The following is a 22,459-nucleotide window of genomic DNA, read 5'->3' as shown; positions in this document are numbered from 1 at the left end:
GGCTTCCAGGAGTTTTAGGCCCATAGCCATGGGGGTCTTTGAGAAACACCTTTGCCCTTGGGGCCAGGCAGAGCGTGCAGGGGGGAAAGGAGCCTGGCAGCTGGGCCTCTGGGCTGCAGAGCTGCTTTCTGCCAGCCTGTGGTTAGGTCGTGGCACACAAGGCCCCAGCCCACACCCCATCCAGGCTGGCAGGTGGAAAAGCAAGGGGGTACTGGCCCCCTCCTGAGAGAGACAGTGCCCAGACTCAGAGGGACAGCAGTGGGGCCACACCCAGGAGGGTGAGCACAGGGCCGTCAATAAGGGACAGAGCAGAAAAAGTTGGCGGGGGGTGACAGGAGATAGAGACAACAAGGGGGGGGCCACTTCCCTGCTGAACAAGTCGCCAGAATCTGTCCCCACCCTCAGCTCCACTTTCGGGAACATCAGGGCTCATATCCTAGGAAGATTCTAAGAACAGCAGCTTTCCTCAGGGCGAGGGAAGCCGGATTCCCAACGTGGGTGCTGCACAAAGGAACCAGCAGAAATAAACAGAGGAAAGAAAATGACAGAACAAACAGCTGGAGGCCCAGAGGCTGGAACTCCATCCTTGCAGGGAAGGGGGAGAGAATCATCTTCACATCTACAGGGGCCAAGTTCCAGGTCCATTCTGCGGAGCCTGGTGCCACGTCGGGAGGCAGACATTGGGGCATGCGTCCCCAAAAAGGGGAGTGAGGGCCAGTTTGAGGGGAACACCATGAAGTACCTGGGGGTACTGGCACCACTGGACACAAGAAAGCCACAGAAAGGGGCCGAAGGGGTCCCAAGGTGCTTCCCTTCCCCAGCAATTGGCTGCCATCTCCAAGACAGTGCAGGGACATGTTCAGAGCTGGGGGCCACAGAGAGGCAAGGATGCTGAACAAACTGGGCACTGCACTTCTACCCAGCCTCCAGCTGCTGGGTGAAACCTGCTGTGACAAAGGCAGGCTCAGCTGCTGTCCAACGAGGCTGGCTCCAGGGAGTAGGACCCACACCCAGCATGATGTAGGCACTTGCACCTAAAGGTGGTGCCAGCACCACCCGCTTAATAAACAGGAGGCCAGCAAGGCGCGAGTGGGATGAGGACGCTGTTTTTTGTTTACTCTGCATGCTGTCAGCCACCCACACACATTCACACACCCATTTGCATGCATGACTCTCGCTTGAGGCTGGGGCCCCCCCGGGAATACTCGTTCATTTCACGTCCCGGGGCCTGGCAAGTTGGGGCCTCACCCAGGCTGTGCCCGCCACAAGCCTGAAGGATCCGCCGGGCGCGTTTCTTAGCATCTTCTGGGAAGCTGGGGCTGTCCAGCAGGTTTGGGTAGGTGCACAGTGCCATCACCTGGGGGAACAAGACGCAGGCTGAGCTCCCAGCACCCCGACTCCCAGAGCTCCGGGAGGGGCACAGAGGCCACTGGGAGGACGACAGCTCCCAGGGATGGGGCTGACACAAGCCTCTCTGCGAGGACTCAGCCTGTGGGAGCTTGGGGGCAGGAGGGGAAGACGCTGGGCTCTCTGCAGCAGAAAGGGAGAAGTTGAGAGTTGGGATGCACTATGACCTGGGCTGCTGGAAGAGGAGTCGATGATCAGAGTGAGGCTGTTCCTCCGCCCCTGGCCCAAGTTCTTCCACTAGGGACAGTGGGCTTACACACCCAAGGCACAATCGGGGGCCCGCAGAGCAGGGGGCAGGCGATCGATGCCCAGCTGGGTGGAGCAGGGCTGCAGACCCCCCCTACTCCCAGCCTGAGCTCCCCCAATGCCATAGGCCCCCTCCCCCTGCATTCCTCATCACCCCCTTTCCTCCCCAGATGAAAACTGGGCTAGCTTTCTCTTCTCAGTAACAGAGAACATAACCCCAACCCCACAAATTAAGAGGATTAAGCAAGCAAACGTGTACAAAAGTGCCGGTAACCCCAGCTCGCCCGGCAAGTTGAGGCTGGCACTGAGGAGCCAAGCCAGGTGCACTGAGGGGGTCAGAACTTGTGGCTCTGACACCAGCGGGGTGACTTTAGCGAGCGCCTGGCTTCACGGAGCCCGGTTTCTGTTCATCTGCACAATGGGCAGTGAGCTGGCCTGCCCGCCTCCCAGGGGCACCTGCGCAGATCAGAGGAGATGTGTGAAGGCTGGAGGCAGCTGGCACTAGGCTGGAGAGGCTGGGCCTGCCATGCACAGTGGCAGGGCTGGACCTGAGAACACGGTTCCAGCAAATAAGGCTGAGTGAAGCCTGTTCTGAAGCCTGCCACAACTTAAACCCAGGCCCATATGGGGACCTCTCCTGAGAGGTCACTCTTGCTTGGCCCTCCCCTTCAAAGCTCACGCTCCAGGGAAGTCAGGGTCCTCTGGCCTCCTCCCACCTCGTTTCCCTGGTAGAGCCACTCTGTGTGGTCTGATTCATTTCCCCCTCCTGGGCCCCGCATAGGGACTCTAACATCCAGGGCTGCGGGCCTGCTCCGAGGGTCAGCAGCAGTGGCCGTGGGAGGGAGGTCCAGTGAACGCCCCCCATACCAGGCCCAGCCTCAGCTCCTCTCCCTCACTGCCCTGTGACAACTCCCTCAGGGACTGTGGACTGAGCCCTTCCAGCCCCTCCCCAGCCCTTTGCCCCAGAGAGCAAGGCAAGGAACAGGGAACTGTGGTTCCCGGGCTCGACTTCCCTGATGGCCCTAGCCCATGAACCTTAACCACACACAGCACTGCATTTTGATCCAAAATGGGCCTCAATCCCAGTGGCTCGGGAGGTTGAGACAAGAAAGGATTACTTGAGCCTAGGAATTCGAGACCAGCCTGGGCAACACAGCAAGACCCTGTCTCTACCAAAAATTTTAACAATTAGCCGGGTGTGGTGGCATACGCCTGTAGTCCCAGATACTCAGGAGGCTGAGGCAGGAGGATTGCTTCAGCCCAGGAGTTTGAGGTTACAGAGAGATCGTGACAATCACACTCCAGCCTGGACAACAGAGCAAGACCCTGTCTCAAAAACACACACACACACACACACACACACACACACACACTAAATACAACAGGCCAGGCGCGGTGGCTCATGCCTGTAATCCCAGCACTTTGGGAGGCTGAGGCGGGCGGATTGTTTGAAGTTAGTTTGAAACCAGCCTGGCCAACATGGTGAAACCCCATCTCTACCAAAAATACAAAAATTAGCCAGGCGTGGTGGTGCATGCCTGTAATCCCAACTACTCGGGAGGCTGAGGCAGGCAAGTTGCTTGAACCCAGGCAGTGGAGGTTGCTGTAAGCCAAGAGCATACCATTGCACTCCAACCTGGGCGACAGAGAGAAACTCCATCTCAACACAAAAACAAAACCAAAACCTAAATAAAACAAAACAGCCTCAGTCCTTCTAGAAAAAGTTGTCACACACCGGGTCTCCCGCCTCTGTTCTGCTCTGGGGCATCTCCCACCCCACCACCTCCAGCCCACCAATCCCACAATCCCACAATCCCGGCCCAGGCGGCACTCTTGAGGTTAGTGCTCAGACTGAAATGTGGAAGCCACCTTCTCCTGGAGCCTGAGGAGGGAGCTGGGTCACTGCAGAGGCAGCCGGGGCGCAGCAGCTCACAGCGGCCGTCCCCAATCTGGAGCTCCTGTGCTGGGCCCCAGGAGGCCTCTGCACTCTTCGCCTCACCAAGGCCCAGCAATCTGCCAACTTCTACCTGCCCAAAGTCACCCAGCTGGTAGGCAGCAGAGCCCACACTCACACCCAGAAGGGCCTCAAGTGGGAAGCCACATCCTGCCCCGCCACGACACCTCCTGCTGCCCCCCGACGCCTCCTCCCAGCCCAGCCGGCCTTTCCTGTCCCCTGGGCTGCCACCTACCCCACCACTGCCTTTGCCCACCAAGTTCCTAACTCAGGTCCCAGGACCCTACCCTGTGGAAGAGTCTCCCCAGGAGCCTCCTACACCGGAGCAACCCCAAAACAGGTCTGGAAATTTTCAACAACCTCAGAAAGGCAGGAAGGAGGCTAAGGGAGACAGCCAGAGGTTATCAGGCCTGGAGGGCCTGCACATCGAGGGGGCAGAGGATGGTCCCTACGACGGCGGGCCCAGCCCAGGGCCCTGCCCTCCTGCAGCCTCTGCTCCTGGGGGTGGCTCACCTGCCGGAGGAAGGTGATTGGCTGCTGCCCCATAGCCTGGGCGTCCCCGATGTTGGCTCGGATGACCTCTGTGAATGGCTTTTTGATACCCTGGGCAGATAGAAAGCAACAGGTGGTTACTTAGAAACTCTTAAACCTTGGATTCCAGAGGCCAGGCAAGGTTCCCGCAGGATATTAATAAACAACCCTATTTTGAGCCTTACCAAGTATCTGACTTGGTGCCAGGCCTTTGACATGCCTTGTCTCATTTAACCTTCACAGCCATCCCATGAGGAAGAACTAGTATTAATCCCATTTGACAGATGAGGAAATCAAGGCTCTAAAAGGTTAGAAAACTTGCTCAAGGTCATATAATTTTATTTTTTTGAGACAGAATCTTGCTCTCTTGCCCAAGATCGAGTACAGTAGTGCCATCTCGGCTCACTGCAACCTCCACCTCCCGGGTTCAAGCAATTCTCATGCCTCAGCCTCCCAAGTAGCTGGGATTACAGACGTGCACCACCACGCCTGGCTAATTTTTGTATTTTTAGTAGAGACGGGATTTCAACATGTTGGCCAGGCTGGTCTCCAACTCATGTGATCCACCCGCCCCGGCCTCCCAAAGTGCTAGGATTACAGGAATGAGCCATCGCGCCTGGCCAACATAATTTTATTTATTACTTATTATTACTATTTTGTAAAGACAGGGTCTCACTCTGTCACTCAGGCTGGACTGCAGTGGTCTGATCATGGTTCACTGCATCCCCGACCTTCTGGGCTCCTCCACCTTGGCCTCCCAAAGTGTTGGGGTTACAGGGGTGAACCACTGTGCCCAACCACATGACTGATTAATGTAAGTGCTGGGACTGAATATAAGTACAGGAAGCCGGATTCCAAGGTCACTCTTCTTAACCACTATATTCCTCCTCTGCCTCCCACTTTCCAGAAGGGCTGGAAGAGCTCTCCTGGCTGCCCAAGCATCCCAAACAGCTGCCACTCTGCTGCCTGACCGCCACCACACAGGGAAGTCTAAAAGGCAGCTCCAGGCCAGCTGTGTGGGAGGGAGGCAGCAGTCAGCAGCAGAACATGACAAATGTCAGGGACACAGGGTCCCAGACTCCTCTGCATCCTACCCCAGGCACAGCTCTACCGCGATGGCCTAAGTGACTGGCCAGGGACACTGAGGAAACCCTCCCCATAAGACATGGATCAGCAGGGAATCCTCAGGGTCATTTTCTTGCAACCCATTCTTTGCAGAATGAAAAATGTGGGCTGATTTTCACATTTAAAAAAAAAAAAAAGGCATCAGGGATAAAAAGACTGACTGAAGAGCAAATTGAGGCCACTGCCTGAGCAATGTGTGTAGCACAGAAGAGAGATCACAGAGAGAAGTCCAAGACCCTTGCGACGTCACTGGGGACATGATGGAAGGACACCCTGGCTGCTGCAAAGGCGAAAGCAGAATTTGATGAAGAGAATTACAGGGACCTGGAAATGTAGGAATCCTGCACATTTCCCTGATAAACCCAATCAGCCACTGGGAGAAGTGCAGTCAACAACAGGTTCAAGGACTTCCCAGGGCAGCTGAAAGGATTACCTGAAACAAACAGTGTGAAAGCCCTTAGCAGAGTACAAATATCATCTTACAAAAGCCAGCCCAGGAACAAGGTCGCCAGGGTCACAGTGGGAGGAAAAGCGGGCTCAGCAAGGTGGTGGCCACAGCCCGGGTGGGAGGGCTTGGCCATTGTCCTGTCTCCAGCTGCCCCTTCCCCAAAGGTACCCCAAATACAAATTTTATAGATATAACTCTGTGCTTGTGATACTTGTCTTTTCTCCTTTTCACGCAATGTGTGAATAAAAGCAACCTTAGAAGACATGGCCTTTCCAAAATCAGTAATGTACATCTTAAGTAAAAACTAGTGACTGGAAGTGGTAGCTCATACCTGTAATTCCAGCACTTTGGGAGGCCAAGGCAGGAGGATGCCTTGAGGCCAGGAGTTCAACAACAGCCTGGGCAACACTTTCAAGTTGCCCAAGACCTCATCTCTACAAAAAATTAAAATTAGCCAGGCATGGTGGCACATGCCTGTAGCCCCAGCTACTGGGGGAGGCTGAAGTGGGAGTATCACACTTGAGACCAGGAGTTCAAGGTTGCAGTGAGCTATGATCACATCACTGCTCTCCAGCCTGGGCATCAGAGTGAGACCCTGGGTTTGGTTTTTTTTGTTTTTTGTTTTTTGGTTTTTTTTTTGAGACAGGGTTTCCCTCTGTCACCCAGGATGGAGTGCAGTGGTGTGATCTCGGTTCACTGCAACCTCCGCCTCCCGGGTTCAAGCAATTCTCATGCCTCAGCCTCCCAAGTGGCTGGGACTACAGGCAAGTGTCACCATACCCGGCTAATTTTTGTATTTTTAATGGAGACGGGGTTTCATCACATTTCTCAGGCTGGTCTCGAACTCCTGAGCACAAATGATCCACCGCCTCAGCCTCCCAAAGTGCTGTGATTACAGGTGTGAGCCACTTCGCCTGGCCTGACCCTGTCTCCTAAAAACAACAACAACAAACCAGTGGGCTGGAGAGACAAAAGCAGAAGCCAAACACGTTTTTCTGGCCCTAGTGTGCCACCCCTAAGCCCTATGTGAGGAGGCATGAGTAATTGAGGAAGATGCCCCTGAAGTAGCTCTGGGCCATCATAAACAGGGCCTAAGTCCTACAAGCTGTTTCTAGGGGAAGGGGGCCCTCTAAGCCCCTTGTGGCCCGTCTGCTGAGTTCTTCAGTGTCTGGCCAACATGGATAAAGACTCCCAGTGGCGGCCGGGCGCGGTGGCTCACGCCTGTAATCCCAGCACTTTTGGAGGCTGAGGCGAGCGGATCACGAGGTCAGCAGATCGAGACCATCCTGGCTAACACGGTGAAACCCTGTCTCTACTAAAAATACAAAAAATTAGCCAGGCGTGGTGGCGGGCACCTGTCGTCCCAGCTACTTGGGAGACTGAGGCAGGAGAATGGCGTGAACCTGGGAGGTGGAGCTTGCAGTGAGCCAAGATCACGCCACTGCATTCCAGCCTGGGCAACAGAGCAAGACTCCATCTCAAAAAAAAAAAAAAAAAAAAGATTCCCAGTGGCATCCAGACGTAGCCACTGTATCTGGAGAGCCAGGGCGGCACTGCCCACTGCATGGGGGTACAGGCACTCTGGAGAGGCTCTGGCTGCAAGGGTGCAGCCCCCACACTCATCCCACAGCCAGGAGCCCAGAGGCTGAGCGTATGGGCAGTTACCCAAGCCTCTGTGTACAAAGGGGCGGGCCCAATCCACTGCTTGGCACTGGCCTGGACTCCTGGCATGGGGTCCTTGCTCAGCCTGACTGAATTGTTGCAGACCCCAGGCCTAGCTCGCTGAACCTGGGTGATTTCTGGGGTGTGGATACAGCCCATTCTTCATAGGGAGTAAATCTGTCACAGTTGTGAGACCCAGGAACCAACACACAGCTGTGGGCCCTGGGCCAGCCTAACACAGGGAGAGTATAATGCCTGGAACAGAGCCTTGAATGTTCGTTTCCCGTGCCCTTCGCCGCACTGCTCAACCAACGCAGGGCCACCGCGGTGAAGCCTAGGAACACAGCATCTCCATTCTTGGGTCTCAGTGCCTGCAGACCCTGGACATTTTGCTATGATGGATGAGCTGGGGGTCAGGACACTGGCTACCCTGAATGGGTGAAGAAACCAGCCCATCCAGCTAAGGGCCACCATGCAGAAGAGACTGTTCTGAGCACACTCCTGCATCCAGGCACTCAAGGTCTACGTGGGGCGGGAAATACCAAGAGCCTGGGGTAGACTCGCGATAGTGACTCCCACAGTGACTTGTCCAGAGCCCACAGGCACAGCACCCATGGGAACCTTGCCCCTGCCCTGCCCTCAGGGCCCTGCCAGCTCAGAGGGGCTAAGGAGCTGTATCATCCTGATTCCTCTCACGGCATTCTAGAGCCACCTTCGAATCCACCTGCACACATCCCGCCCAGAGCCACCTCCCCTGTGCGGCACAGATGGACGGAAGGTCCTTCCCAGGGAGGGCTCCCCTCCCGCCACTTTGGTTCAAGCAGGGATCGGGGGAGGGCACCATCCCCCCACCCCCAGCCCGGGGGACGGCATATTTCATAGGGTGTTAGCAGGTAGAATAATTGTCCTCCCCAGCCCACAGACCTCTCACCAGCATGAGGGTCACAGGCGGATGGATGATTCTAACAAGGCACAGCAAAGGAAACAATCAACAAAAAGGCGGACCACGGAAGGGAACATCGTCGGCCTCTGCATCCGTGTCTCCAGCATCTGCGGACTCAATGAACCACGGATCAAAAATATTCAGGAAAGGGCCGGGCACAGTGGCTCACGTCTGTAATCCCAGCACTCTGGGAGCTGAGGCGGGTGGATCACGATGTCAGGAGATCGAGACCATCCTGGCTAACACTGTGAAATCCTGTCTCTACTAAAAATACAAAAAAATTAGCCAGGCATGGTGGCACGCACCTGTAGTTCCAGCTACTTGGGAGGCTGAGGCAGGAGAATGGTGTGAACCCAGGAGGCAGAGCCTGCAGTGAGCCGAGATCGCGCCACTGCACTCCAGCCTGGGTGACAGAGCGAGACTCTGTCTCAAAAAAAAAAAAAAAAAAAAATCCAGGAAAAACCCTGCACCTGGACTAAACACATACAGACTTTTATCATTGTTCCCTAAACAATAGAGTTGAACCATATTTACACAATATGTACTCATATTATACGTAATCTATAGAGGCTGTAAAGATGATTTAAATTATACAGGAGGATGTGCATAGGTCATATGCAAATACTATGCCATTTATATCACGGACTTGAGTACCCTTGGATTTAGGTATCTGAGGGAGGTCCTCCTTGGATACTGAGAGACAACTGTATTTGTAAATAAAATATCTGATAAGGGGATCCTTATATCCAAATATCCAATATATGCAAATAAGGAATTCATACAACTCAAGGAAAAAAAAACATTAAACCTGATTTAAAAATGGGCAAAGGACGTGAAGAGACTTTCCACAAAAGACATACAAATGGTCAACAGATGCATGAAAAAGACGCAAAACATCTAATCAAACACAAATCACAGCCACAATGAGATATCATCTCATACTTGTTAGCATGGTTATTATAAAAAGTTGAAAGATCAGTGTTGGTAAGGGTATGGGGAGAGGGAACCCTGCACACCGTTGGTGGGAATGTAAATTGGTATAGCCATTATGGAAAACAGTATGGAGGTTCCTTGAAAAACTAAAAATAGAACTACCCTAAGATCCAGCAATCCCACTGCTGGGTACAGATCTGAAGGAAATAAAATCAGTATCTTGAAGAGATGTCTGCACTCCCTTGTTCACTGCAGCACTATTTCTAAGAGCCAAGACATGGAACCAACCTAAGTGTCCATCAGGTTGATGAATGGATAAAGATATGGTACATATACACAATGGACTATTATTCAGTCATTTAAAAAATAAGAAAATCCAGTCATTTGCAAAAGTATGGATGAACCTGGAGGACACTATGTGAAGTGAAAAAAGCCAGACACAGAAAGACAAACACTGTATGATCTCACTCATATGTGGAATCTAAAAAAGTTAAACTAATCTAGAAGTTGAACTAATAAAAGCAGAGGTGATAGCTGCCAGCCACGGGGTTGCAGGAGTGGAAATGAGGCAATGTCAGCCAAAGGGTACAAACTTTCAGTTGTAAGATGACACATTTTGCATGTTCTCACTTATTTGTGGGAGCTAAAAATTTTAAAAACTGAACTCATGAAGATGGAGAGTAGAAGGATGGTTCCTAGAGTCTGGAAAGGGCAGGAGGGGTGGGTGGGGGCAAGTGGGGATGGTTAACGGGTACCAAAAAGTAGAAGGAATGATCTAGTATTTGACACCACACAGGGTGACTATAGTCAATAATTGTATATTTTTTTAAAAAGCTAAGAGTATATATAACTGGATTGTTTATAAGACAAAGGACAAATGCTGGAGGGCATGGATACCTCATTTACCCTGATGTGATTCTTATACACTACATGCCTGCACCAAAATATCTGGTGTACCCCATAAATAATACATCTACCGCCCTGGCGCAGTGGCTCATGCCTATAATCCCAGCACTTTGGGAGGCCGAGACAGGCGTCAGTAGGTCAGTAGATATTAGCCGGGCGTGGTGGTACGCACCTGAAGTCCCAGCTACTCAGGAGCCTGAGGCAGGGGAATCCCTTGAAGTCGGGAGGTGGAGACTGCAATGAGCTGAGATTGCGCCACTGCACTCCAGCCTGGCAACAGAGCAAGACTCCGTCTCAAAAAAAAAACACAAAAAAAAACAAAAAAAAACCTACCACATACCCACAAAAATTAAATAATGTTTAGGCCAGGCGTGGTGGCTCAAGGCAATTTTAACATTGTCTTGAGATTACAATAAAGGGGGCTGAATTTAGCCTCCAGAAACTTTCATTTCATTGTTTCTTTAAAAAATGCAGGCCGGAGGCCGGGCGCAGTGGCTCAAGCCTGTAATCCCAGCACTTTGGGAGGCCGAGACAGGCGGATCACGAGGTCAGGAGATGGAGACCATCCTGGCTAACACGGTGAAACCCCATCTCTACTAAAAAGTACAAAAAACTAGCCAGGCGACTTGGGAGGCTGAGGCAGGAGAATGGCATAAACCCGGGAGGCGGAGCTTGCAGTGAGCTGAGATCCGGCCACTGCACTCCAGCCTGAGCGACAGAGCGAGACTCCGTCTCAAAAAAAAAAAAAAAAAAATGCAGGCCGGGCACAGCGGCTGATGCCTGTAGTCCCAGCACTTTGGGAGGCTGAGGCAGGAGGATCACCTGAGGTCAGGAGTTTGAGTGAGCCAAGATCGCACCACTGCACTCTAGCCTGGGCAACAGAGCGAGACTCTGTCTCAAAAAAATAATAATTTTTAAAAATATGAATAAGTTCTGGGAATCTAATGTACAGCATGGTGACTATACTTAATAACACTGCATTTTCGGCTGGGCACAGTTGCTCATGCCTGTAATCCCAGCACCTCGGGAGGCCACAGCAGATGGATCACCTGAGGTTGGGAGTTCGAAACCAGCCTGACCAACATGGAGAAACCCCATCTCTACTAAAAATACAAAATTAGCTGGGTGTGGTGGCACATGCCTGTAATCTCAGCTACTCCGCAGGAGAATCGCTTGAACCGGGGAAGCGGAGGTTGGGGTGAGCCGAGATCACGCCATTGCACTCCAGCCTGGACAACAAGAGCGAAACTCCATCTCAAAACCAAAACAAACAACAACAACAAAAAGCCAAAACAAAAAACCTGTATTTTTTACTTGAAATTTGCTGAGAACAGGACTGAAATGTCTCAGGTGCACACACACAGATGGTGACTGTGTGGTAAAGGATGGAGTATTAATAATTGACTGTGGTAATCATCTCCATGTCATATTACATATACAGTGTATATAAATGTCAAACCACCACACTGTGTCCCTTGAATATATACAATTTTTCTTTGTCAATTATATTTGTCTCCCCCTCAATAAAAATGGGGAGAAAAAACCAGGCACAAGGCTGTTTCCTTATGCAAGGGATGGCTCTGGTCACTTTACATGGCCTGTGGGCAGCAAGGCTGACAGAGAACTTTCCTCCAATTCAACAAATACTGGTCACCCATGCCCCAGTGACAGCCATGAGCAGCACAGATGAGACCGCCACCCTCCAGAGCTCAGGCTGGTGAAGAATAAAAATGGGGTGCGGGGAAGGAGAAGGGCAGGGCGTGGGAGAGAGGACCTGCAGGCCCCAGCCCTAGGAGCATGATGCGGAAGTGCTCCCGGGCTCCTGATCCCAAAAAGGGCACTGACTGGGGCGAGGGCGGGCAGAAAGTCCTACAGAGAGCTCCCACAAGAGGTCCCAGAGACAAACACCAACTAGACCCACAGTCCCAGAAAGCAGGTCCATTTCACAGCTGAGGCTCAGCACAAGATCCGGTCCCAAAACAGAAAGACAAGTGAAACCAGAAGAAACCGGAGCTGCAGCTACACACGTCTGTGACTGAGAGCATAGGCCAGAGTCCCCAAGGCTGAGCTGCCAGATCACTGAGGCAGGGAAGGCAGGGTGTAGGCCCCTGAACTCTGGGCGTCCGTGGGGTGGTCAACTATAGAAGCCCAGATTCGCAAGGCAGAAGCAGGGGTGAAAGCTGAATAAATTCCAAACAGGATAGTGGGAGTTGCTCAAAACAGCAAGCAGCTTGCCCAGGAGGAAAGAGCAAGTCCCACAGAGCACTTCCAAGACCCAGAGCCTCAGGAGGTAGGAAAGACAAGCGACCCTCAGAACTTCTTATCCCTAGACCACTCTCATTAGCTTGAGAAGGAAGACCTGGCAGTTCTAATTAGCTTCACAGCTGTTCAAAGTATTATCATCAAAGTATCAAAGACTCAAACTAGTCTTTCAGAGAAATAAACCGGTCACATTTTGCAGATGAGTAAACCAAGGCTGAATGACTTGTCTGAGGCCCATAGCACACAAAGGCAGAGCCCAGCATATGTGTGGTGACTGACCTGGGCAGGCTGGGTAGATGGAGGGTTCCTCCTATTGGAAGCCTGCACTACAAATTTTAAAGTAGCATCTAGACCAAGCACAGTGGCTCATACAGGTAATCCTGGCACGTTGGGAGGCTGAGATGGGAGGATCACCCAAGGCTAGCAGTTTGAGACCAGCCCAGACAACATAAGCAAGATCCCATCTCTACAAAAAAGGAAATTAGCCAGAATGGTGGCACACGCCTGTAGTCCTAGCTTCTGAAGAGGCTGAGGCAGGAGGATCACTCGAGCCCAGGAATTTGCAGCCACAGTGAGCTATGATTGCACCACTGCACTCCAGCCTAGGAGAAAGAGTGAGGCCCTGTCTCATTAAAAAAAAAAAAAAAATTAATAGCCTGGGCAACATGGCAAACCCTGTCTCTACAAAAAAATGCAAAAATTAGCCAGGCATGGTGGCATACACCTTGTGGTCCCAGCTACTCAGGAGGCTGAGGTGTAAGGATCGCCTGAGCCCAGGAAATCGAGGCTGCAGTGAGCTGAGATTGCGCCACTGCACTCCTGCCTGGATGATAGAGCTATGGAATCCTTTTGCCAGGTGCTCTGCAAACAGTATGGGCTGTTTGGCTGAACAGCTATAATTAACAATAATAATTAGTATTATTATGTAATAATAATTACAAAAGAAAAAGTAGCTGGGTGTGGTGGCTCATGCCCACCCATCCAGCACTTTGGGAGGCCAAGGTGGGAGGATTACTTGAAGCCAGGAGTTTGAGACCACCCTGGGCAACATAATAAGACCTGGTCTCTACAAAAAATTTAAAAATTAGCCAGGCATGGTGGTGCACACCTGTAGTCCAAGCTGCTCAGGAGGCTGAGGTAGGAGGATGGCTCGAGCCCAGGAGTTCAAGGCTGCAGTGAGTCATAATTGTGCCACTGCATTCCAGCCTAGGCAATAGAGCAAGACCCTGTCTTTTAAAAAATAAAGTAGCATCTGGTGGGGCGCAGTGGCTCACGTTTGTAATGCCAGCACTTTGGGAGGCCGAGGCAGATAGATCACAGTCAGGAGTTCAAGACCAGCCTGGCCAACACAGTGAAACCCCGTCTCTACTAAAAATACAAAAAATTTAGCTGGGTGTGGTGGCGGGCACTTGTAATCGCAGCTACTCAGGAGGCTGAGGAAGGAGGATTGCTTGAACCCAGGAGGCGGAGGTTGCAGTGAGACGAGATCGTGCCACTGCACTCCAGCCTGGGTGACAGAACTAGACTCAGTCTCAATAAATAAATAAACAAATAAATAAATAAATAAATAAGCATCTAAATGCCACAGAAAATGAGTGAGATTCACCACCTGTGCTTGGCACATACAGGGTTTCCAATCTTAGTTCTTAGCTAACTATAGCCACGTGCCTTAGCACTCTCTGCTTTTACCTTTGTTTGGATGCAACACATACTGACATGACCAGTAACCGTCACTCTTTCCCTCAGTTCTGAATATCTGCCCTGACTGTTGCCTTACAGCTAGAAGCAAAGCCATTCCTGTCTCCACTTGTACCAATCCCCAACCCCCATCCCCCAATAAAGCAAGGGAAAAAGTAGGTTGAGAAAGAACTGTCAGATCTTTTCAAAACTCCTTTTAATTGCAGCTTATTTTTAAGTGCTGCTTGCAGTGAACACCAGGATCTGAAAAGCTAAGATAGGTTCTCCCCTTTGGAGCTGCTCTCAGGGAGAAGCAAGGCCCCTCTAAGAGCACAGAGCTGGGGTTGCAGGAGAACGGCCCTCTTCACAGCCCTTAGCCCACCTCCCTGCCTCCTTCAGGCTCCACTGCCAGAGAAGCAGAAAGGACAGGGATTCAGCTCAGCCAGCCACCCAAAGTCAAACACCAGAGCCACATGCCCAAACAGCCCACATTGTTTGCAGAACACCTGGTGAAAGAATTTCATAGCCAGCATGAAGGCCTTGGTACCACCAAGAGTCACCTTGAGTCCCCAAGGACAGTTTTGAATGGACAAGGAGGTATAAAACTGAGGACAGGGAGAACCCTGGCCCAGCCAGGCCACATCTGTTTATACTCTAGGGAACCTGAGGTCCAGAATGGATATAGGATTCACCCTAAGTCACCCTACTCCCTACAAATCCTAGCCCATCAAATCTCTAACCAATCAGTTTTTTTGTTTGTTTGTTTTTTGAGATGCAGTCTCGTTCTGCGCTCTTGTTGCCCAGGCTGGAGTGCATCTCGGCTCACTGCCACCTCCACCTTCCGGGTTCAAGCGATTCTCCTGCCTCAGCCTAACAAGTAGCTGGGGTTACAAGTGTGTACCACCATGCCCGGCTAATTTTTGTGTTTTTAGTAGAGACAGGGTTTCGCCATGTTGGCCAGGCTGGCCTCGAACTCCTTTCCTCAGGTGATCCACCCACCTCGGCCTCCCAAAGCGCTGGAATTATAGGTGTGAGCCACCGTGGCCGGCCTCTAACCAACCAGTTTTGAGCACGACAGTTCAAAACAGAAGTAGAAAAACCAAAGCTGCACAAAGAGAAGGCAAGCCAGAAATAACTAAAAAGAAAGGACTGAGGAAATGTGGCTCTTGCAAGAAGGGCACTGTTTAAGCTGGCAAGGAGAAGCAAGGCTGTCTCCCAAGAAGGAAGGGTTTCAGTGAGGCTATCTAAGCTGGTCTAGCCAGCACCCACAGCCAGCGAACTGAGACTCACAGTGAGAAGAGAATGAGAATGGATGCGCTTGAATGAAAGTACCAGAATGTAGGTGGCCAAAAAAACTCAACTAACTCAGGAGTAGGATATGGGGGTGTGGAGCTTCTGTCTCAGAAATCAGAGATGTCCCTGGCCCAGTAACCAAGATATTTGCCCACCTGCAATCATCAAGCCACACCCCTGCTGGAAACCCTTTCTGGTTCCCACCTCCAACCAAAACGCACCATGACATCCTAATCCCAGCACACAAAACTCCAGTCCACCTTTTCTGTCTCATTCACCTCCCACGTCTCTCTGTTAGTGTTCCACTAAAGCACCAGCCCCCTTCCCCAAATGCCCAGAACTCCCCAACTTCCTGCTGTTGCTCACAGCACTGCTCCCACTTGGAAGGCTCTCACATATTCTGCCTGCTAAAAAATCCCAACACATTCTTAAAGAATCGGGGGAGGGGGACTCAGGCTCAGAGAATAACGCAGCAATCAGATTCCTCAAGGCAAAGACAGTGCCCTTCTGTCCCCATCATCCTCAAGCCTCATGGAGCCAACACAGGAGCTGCTATTTAGCAAAAGGCAGAGGTAATTCCTGGAACCCCTGCCAGTTCTGGAACCAGAGAAATCAGTTGTAACGTGATAAACCAGGAACACGTTAATCCCAGCTGTGTTTTAGCAGGGAGGCTGTTGCCTCAAGGAGGGCCAACTCCAGCCTGCCAGACAACAACAGCCCGTGTTCTCTGCCGGGCCCACCTCTGGGCCAGGGAGGCACAGAAACAAAGCCAGCCTCCTCCCGGCCAGCTTCAAACTTAGCCCTGCAAGGAGTCCGCAGGAGACTGGACTCTGACTTGTCCAGCTCACTGTTTTGAGTCAGCAGAACTGAGTGTCTCAACCAGGTCTCAGGAGGCCAGGAGCTCATTAAAACCCCCAAGTTCCCACCGGAATGGGGTCAAGTGTCATGATCCCCCTGAAGCTTACTGCCATGCATTCATGGGGCACTAAGTGATCAAGGTGAGGGTAAGATCAAGTAACACCCCCTCCCACCTCAATTCTCAGTCAGACTCTCTCTAGCAAGCAGCTGGGTGATTATTAGCTTCTTACAAATCTTAGGAGTATTTACTTTTTAAGATAACCCCTCTCGGCTCTGCCTCCTGAATTCCACCTAGGCTAGAACTCTTTCCTACAGGGACCCCCCATCACCCCAACCCCAGACATCCTGGTTGTGGGGAGGCAGAAATCCTTCCTGGCTGTGGGGTCACCTTACATGAAGCTATAAACTCAAGCCAAGATCCCAGCCAGCCAGCTGGCCACCAAGGTGAAGAAAGTCCCAGGGCCCCCTTACCAAAGCTGGACAGGCCCAACCCTCTGCTTCCCCACCTCGGTGACTGTCACCAGACCAGAGAAGTGGCTGGTCGGCCAAGGCTCCAGAGGGGCCTACAGGAAGGAATTCTGCCGACTCTTCCGGGAATCAGGACTGGCAAAGACCCTAAGGGCCAAAGACACGGAGAAAGACTGGGGAACAGACCCGAGTTTCCGCAGAGCGCCCCCCCGCCCCCCATCTCCCCTCCTACCTAAAATGGTTTCCCTCCCACCACCCCCATTCCAACCCTCTTCCTTTTTACTTTCTTCCAAGAACTTATTACTGAGACTCTACTGCTTCTTTCTTCATTCGCTTATGTTCCTCCCTCCACTGGACCTTGGTTCCACGGGGGTAGGGCAGACACACAACGTGCGGTGCCTGGCAGCACCGGCTGCTCAACAATTGAATTCAATTCAACAAGTGAACCGTATTGCAAGGCCTCACCAGTGCCGGGTGCTGGGCACCAGTGAGTGAAGGGGCGGGAGGAGGCATTCTCTCGTTTTAGCCAGGCTTGGCATGGGGGTGGACGTCGTGGGGAGGACCCCAGCTGGGTCTGCTGCGGTTTTTCCCTTGCTCAGCGGCCCCAGCCTCCCGGAGGCCCGGCGCGCGCTCACCCGCTGCAGCTCAAGCTCGATCTCGCCGGCCTTGAGCACGATGGGTCCCCGCACCGCGTACTCCACCGCCTTCACCTGCGGGTTCATGGACTCCAGCGTGAGGATGCGCTCGCGCCGGCTGCGCTCGGGCCGCACCTTGAGCACCGCCGAGGCCTCGGCGGCCGCGCTGCTCTGACTGCGGCCCCAGGAGCTGGGGGTCCGGGGACCACAGCCCCGCCGGACCAGCGCCGCCGCCCGCTGCATCGCGCGCTTGCGGAGGGAAACCTTGGCACAAAAAGAGAAAGAGAATAAACACGTCGCGCACTGCCCTAGGCGGGCAGCAGTCCCACACACAAGCCCAGCCAAGGGCTCTTTCAGCGAGCGGTGCCAGCCTGGCTTCGGTCCCCCGGCGACCGGGACCCTCCACCGCGCCGCTGAAGCACCAACGCGCACCCAGCCGGGTTTCGCAAAGGCTGCGCCCAAGGCATGCATGCAACGTGCCTGTCGCCCCTGGTAGGCCCTCGCTGCGCCGGGTTAGCTCGCGCGCCTGGAGCAGCTTCCCAGCCCCGGCGCCCGCAGCCGCATCCCCGCACCCGGCGCCCGCGCCGCCCGGCCCCTGCGCTCGCACACCCACCGCCGTCGGGGCCGCCCCGGGCCTGCGCGCTGCCTCCTGGGCCCTGTAGTTCTCCTGGCCGCTCTGGAGCGGCTGCGGAGAGCGAAGCGAACTACAAGTCCCACAGCACCCCGCGCGGGGCCGGACGGGCACCGGACAGTAGGCGGGAGTGCTAGTCCGAACGTGGCGGGGTCTGGGCGGGCTCATTGTCCCAGCTGAGGGGCTGGAGAGCCCGGAGGGGCCCGGCAGGGGCCGTGCTATCTGTCGCGTCTGCGAAGCTAGAGCTGTTAGCAGCCTCTCCCTAGTTGCGCGTCCGCCCCCCAGTGCCCTCACTGCCAGCACCTGCGAGGACGCAGGCTGCTGGATGGTGTAGTCATCGCCCTGAGTTTCATCATCCAAGGCCACACGGTGCTTGCGGCTGCCCACCGGAGCTGGCAGGAAGCGGGGTGAGGAGTCTGGGACTTGGCCACGCCGCCCTGACTCCCGAACACCAGTTTCCTTCTCAGCAAGACGGGGATCTGCCCACGGCCTCTGAGGGTTGTTGTGAGACTTCAAGGACCATCTGCCAAGCGATCAGCTTTTCCCGACCACTCCGTCTGACCCCCGACCTCCATCACTAACGTTTTATTTTCTGCCTAGCATCTGAAATTATCTTCGGTTACTTTTTATTGGATTATGGTTTACCTCCCCCGACTAACCGTGCGAGCTCTAGAGGAGCAGGGGTAGTGTCTTTCTTGTTCATGGCATTCGCAGCACCTCTAACAGTTCCCGCCACAGAGGAGCCACTCAGTAAATATTTGTTGAAGAATGAATGCCCAGCACAAGGGGGCTATTATGTTTGGTGACGTGTCTGCTGGCGAAAGGTTTCCTGGCTTGCCCAGACCAAGAGCAGGGCAAGACTAGGAGGAGGTGTAGCGTGGCGCAAAGGGAGTTCTGGAAGACTCGGGGTCTAATGGAGACACCAAAATCTACAAAATCAAAAAATACAAATACAGAATCTACAAAATCCCGTCTCGGTCCCAGATTCTCCATGTGCAAAATAAATTGGGTTAAATACCCTCTAAGGTCCTTTCTCTTGGAAATTCTGTGAGTCTGGGTGTCTTCAAGCAGAAAAACATCCCAGAGCTCCCACATCCCAACACACACACACTCACAGTTTGTGAAAGTTGGGGCAGCAGTGTAGGGGAGAAGGTAGACCTGAGTCGGAATATCCACAGTTGCTTACAGCTGTGCACTGCTTAACTGAGTTTGTACTACCTCGTCTTGGTAAAGCCTAGTTTTCCTATGAGTAAAGTCAGGGTAACACCTGCCTCATACTGTGATTAAATACATTGGTTGCCAATAAAAGGCGAAAGGAGGTAGGGAGAACAACAGAAACCGAAGATATCTTTGAGTATTCCTATGTCAGCAAAGTGGGTTGGTCCACCAAAGGCCCTGGAAGGATATTTGGGCTTCTCATGTACTGGTTCCACCCCCGCACCTTTGTCTACACTAGGTCTTGATGGCTGGGTATTCATTCAGTCTTCAGGTAAAAGTCTTCCCCAGTGAGCTTAGCTCCTCCTTCAGTGTCGTCATTATCGACTGCCCAGCTGAGGAGACACAAACATAACCCTCCACCTCCAAAAAACGCTGACCTTGACTTGCATGTGATGTCCATGCAGTCCCTTGCTGTCCACCCACAGGTCAGTGTGCTATGCTCTTCCGTTGTCTCTGTCTCTGATCAGTAGGGACAGGGGAGGAGGGGCTTAGAGAGGTGATCACAAATCTATTTCCACAACTGGGAACAACAACTAGCACACAGCCTTCTTATGTGTGCTCCCACATCGTCACTGTGAAAAACACATCAAGTGCCTAACATGCCCTCTGCCAACCCATCTATCTGAGATTGCTTGAGGAGAAAAGCTTCCTTGCTTTCTTGTGAACCACTGTACAATTTGCAAACCACTTTCTTACCCCAAAGCACAGGCAGTATTATTCCCACTTTATAGATGAGGCTCAGAGAGGTTAGGTGACCTGTTCAGGTGGTGCAGCCAAATGGGAGAGCAGGAATTGTGATTTCTAACCCAGTGCTACAGCCCATGCCTGCAGGGACCAGTCTTGTGTAGCTCTCTGGGTTTGGAAATTCAAGCTTGCCATTACAATGAACAAAGCCTTTGAAAAGTTTCTGGGTGGTGGTTGTGATGACGATGGTGGCAATAGCATAAACTTTGCTTTTATTTTTATTTATTTACACATCTAACCCAGTCCAAGAGTGTGTGTGTGTGTGTTCATTTTGTTTTGTTATTCTTGTCTGATTTTTATTTTTATTTTATTTTTATTTTTATTTTTTGAGACAGAGTCTTTTTTCAGTCACCCAGGCTGGAATGCAGTGGCACGATTTAATCTCATTGCAACTTCTGCCTCCTGGGTTCAAGCAATTCTTCTGCCTCAGCCTCCTGAGTAGCTGAGACTACAAGCGTGCATCAGCTAATTTGTTTTTTTTTGGGGGGGAGCGTATTTTTAGTAGAGACAGGGTTTCCCGATATTGACCAGCCTGGTCTCGAACTCCTGGCCTCAAGTGATTCACCCACCTCAGCCTCTGAAAGTACTGGGATTAAAACTAGCTGGGCGAGGTGGCGGGCGCCTGTAGTCCCAGCTACTCGGGAGGCTGAGGCAGGAGAATGGCGTAAACCCGGGAGGCGGAGCTTGCAGTGAGCTGAGATCTGGCCACTGCACTCCAGCCTGGGCGACACAGCCAGACTCCATCTCAAAAAAAAAAAAAAAAAAAAAAAAAAAAAGAAAGTACTGGGATTACAGGGGTGAGTCACCTCACCCAGCCTAATGATTTGCTTTTATTTTGCCCTCTAGACCAGGTGGGGATGGATAGGAGCTGGCTCCTAAATATTAAAGCTAAAACCTGATTGAAATGATCATTAAAGCCCTTCCTGTAAGCTGAGTGAGAGCTTCAAATACACAGCAAGGTCCCGTCAACGTCAACCCACATAGCTGGAGAGTCATATGTTTGCAAGACATAATACCCATCTTTATTCCATAATGTAACTAATTCTTCTTGGGCACTTATCCTGTGCCAGGCATGAGGCTGAGTTCTGGGACTACGAAGAGTCAAGCCGACTGTTCCTACCTGTGTAGAACATACAGTTTCTTAGGAAAGGCGGAGGTCATCACAAGTGATTACAAACTGTCATAACCCCTGGGGATAAAAAGGATGGAGTTTTCTGAGCGTTCAGAGGTCTGTGCAAAGATTTCCCAAATGAGGTGGTCCATGAGCTGCTCCCACCCCAGCCCTGGAAGATTGATAAGAGACATCACTCCTGGCCAGTGTGGAGATGCGCCTAGCCTGGGATTGCCGTGGTGCCCTAAGTGAAGAGGCAGGTACTCAGCATATAAGAATCCAGCCGTTTCCATAGCTCCAGGGCTTCCCCAGCAGGTTACCTGAGGCTTTGTCAGGCCTATTTTTCATTCTCTGCCCAATCCTACTTTCTCCCACTTCCTCTTGCAAGAGTTGATCCCTAATGCCCATTTTGCACCTTACACCCCATCTCAGTGTCAGTGGTGAGATGGATGGCTTCCCAGTCTGGGACCACTGAAGACCCTGAGGAACTCCAAGAAGGCCAGAGGGACTGCAGGGCAAACAGTTAAGCAAAACGGGAATCAGTGAGGTGAGCTGTGTCAGGACAGGTAGGCCAGGTCCTGAATGTAAGAATTTTGGTCTTCATCCTAAGAATAAATGGAAACCTCTGGAAGCCTTAAAGCAGGGGAGTGACATGATCAGATTTCTGTTTTAAATTATGTTGCATGGAGGATGGATTGGAGGGGTGCAAGGGAGGTTGCAGGAGGATTAATTGTGACTCCAACAAGGTCTGACGTTGGCCTGGACCAGGGTGTGGGGGATGGGAAGTGGATAGGTTCTTTTGTGTCCCCAACACCCAGCATATTACCTGGCACACAGGTCTTCAGTAAAATGTTGAATGGATATGGAAGTAGATTCTGTAAGGTCCATGCTCTCCAGATATCTGTAGTCCAGCAGGAGCTGAGTGGCGTAGGTAACTATGCTAAGGGAAGCCCCCAAGAATGCACTATCCCGTCCTTAGAGGCAGTGAAGGCTGTTAATAAATAACCACAGAGCAGAACAGAAAGTGAGAGAATCTTCTGAGAGAGCAGGTGGGCACCGTGGGGCTGGCAAGGAGGGACGGTAACCTCCCAGAATGCCAGATCGCACCGGTCTGGAGGCTTGGGGAACTCTTTCAAAGGTAACTCTTAGTCCCTTGCTTCCAATGGAGCCTGATGGAAGTTAGTGCTCTCAGCCGGCTGTGGTGGCTTTACACCTGTACAGGTGGGATTACACCTGTAATCCCAGTTCTTTGGGATGCCCAGGCAGGAGGATCACTGAAGCCAGGAGATGGAGATCAGCCTGGGCAACATAACAAGACCCATCTCTACAAATTAAAAAATTAGCTGGGCGTGGTAGTGTGTGCCTATAGTCCTAGCTATACAGGAGGCTGAGGCCAGGGAATCACTT

General features: G+C 52.2%; 1 protein-coding gene across 1 annotated transcript in view; it reads right to left on the bottom strand.

Moving 5' to 3' along the window:
- GPT2 (glutamic--pyruvic transaminase 2) overlaps positions 1 to 17,956 on the bottom strand; it is a 47,518-nt gene extending 29,562 nt beyond the window's left edge. Inside the window, exons 1-4 of the mRNA XM_007992145.3 lie at positions 17,829 to 17,956; positions 17,349 to 17,612; positions 4,121 to 4,210; positions 1,249 to 1,357 (exon numbers count right to left, since the gene is read on the bottom strand). Of these exons, the coding sequence (XP_007990336.1) occupies positions 1,249 to 1,357; positions 4,121 to 4,210; positions 17,349 to 17,591 (442 nt within the window). The 5' untranslated portion in view covers positions 17,592 to 17,612; positions 17,829 to 17,956. The remainder of the gene's footprint in view (positions 1 to 1,248; positions 1,358 to 4,120; positions 4,211 to 17,348; positions 17,613 to 17,828) is intronic.
- Between the last annotated feature and the right edge of the window lie 4,503 nt (positions 17,957 to 22,459).

Source organism: Chlorocebus sabaeus, chromosome 5 (genome assembly GCF_047675955.1).
Source record: "Chlorocebus sabaeus isolate Y175 chromosome 5, mChlSab1.0.hap1, whole genome shotgun sequence".
Classification (NCBI taxonomy): domain Eukaryota; kingdom Metazoa; phylum Chordata; class Mammalia; order Primates; family Cercopithecidae; genus Chlorocebus; species Chlorocebus sabaeus.
This window is presented reverse-complemented; position numbering and strand designations above follow the sequence as displayed.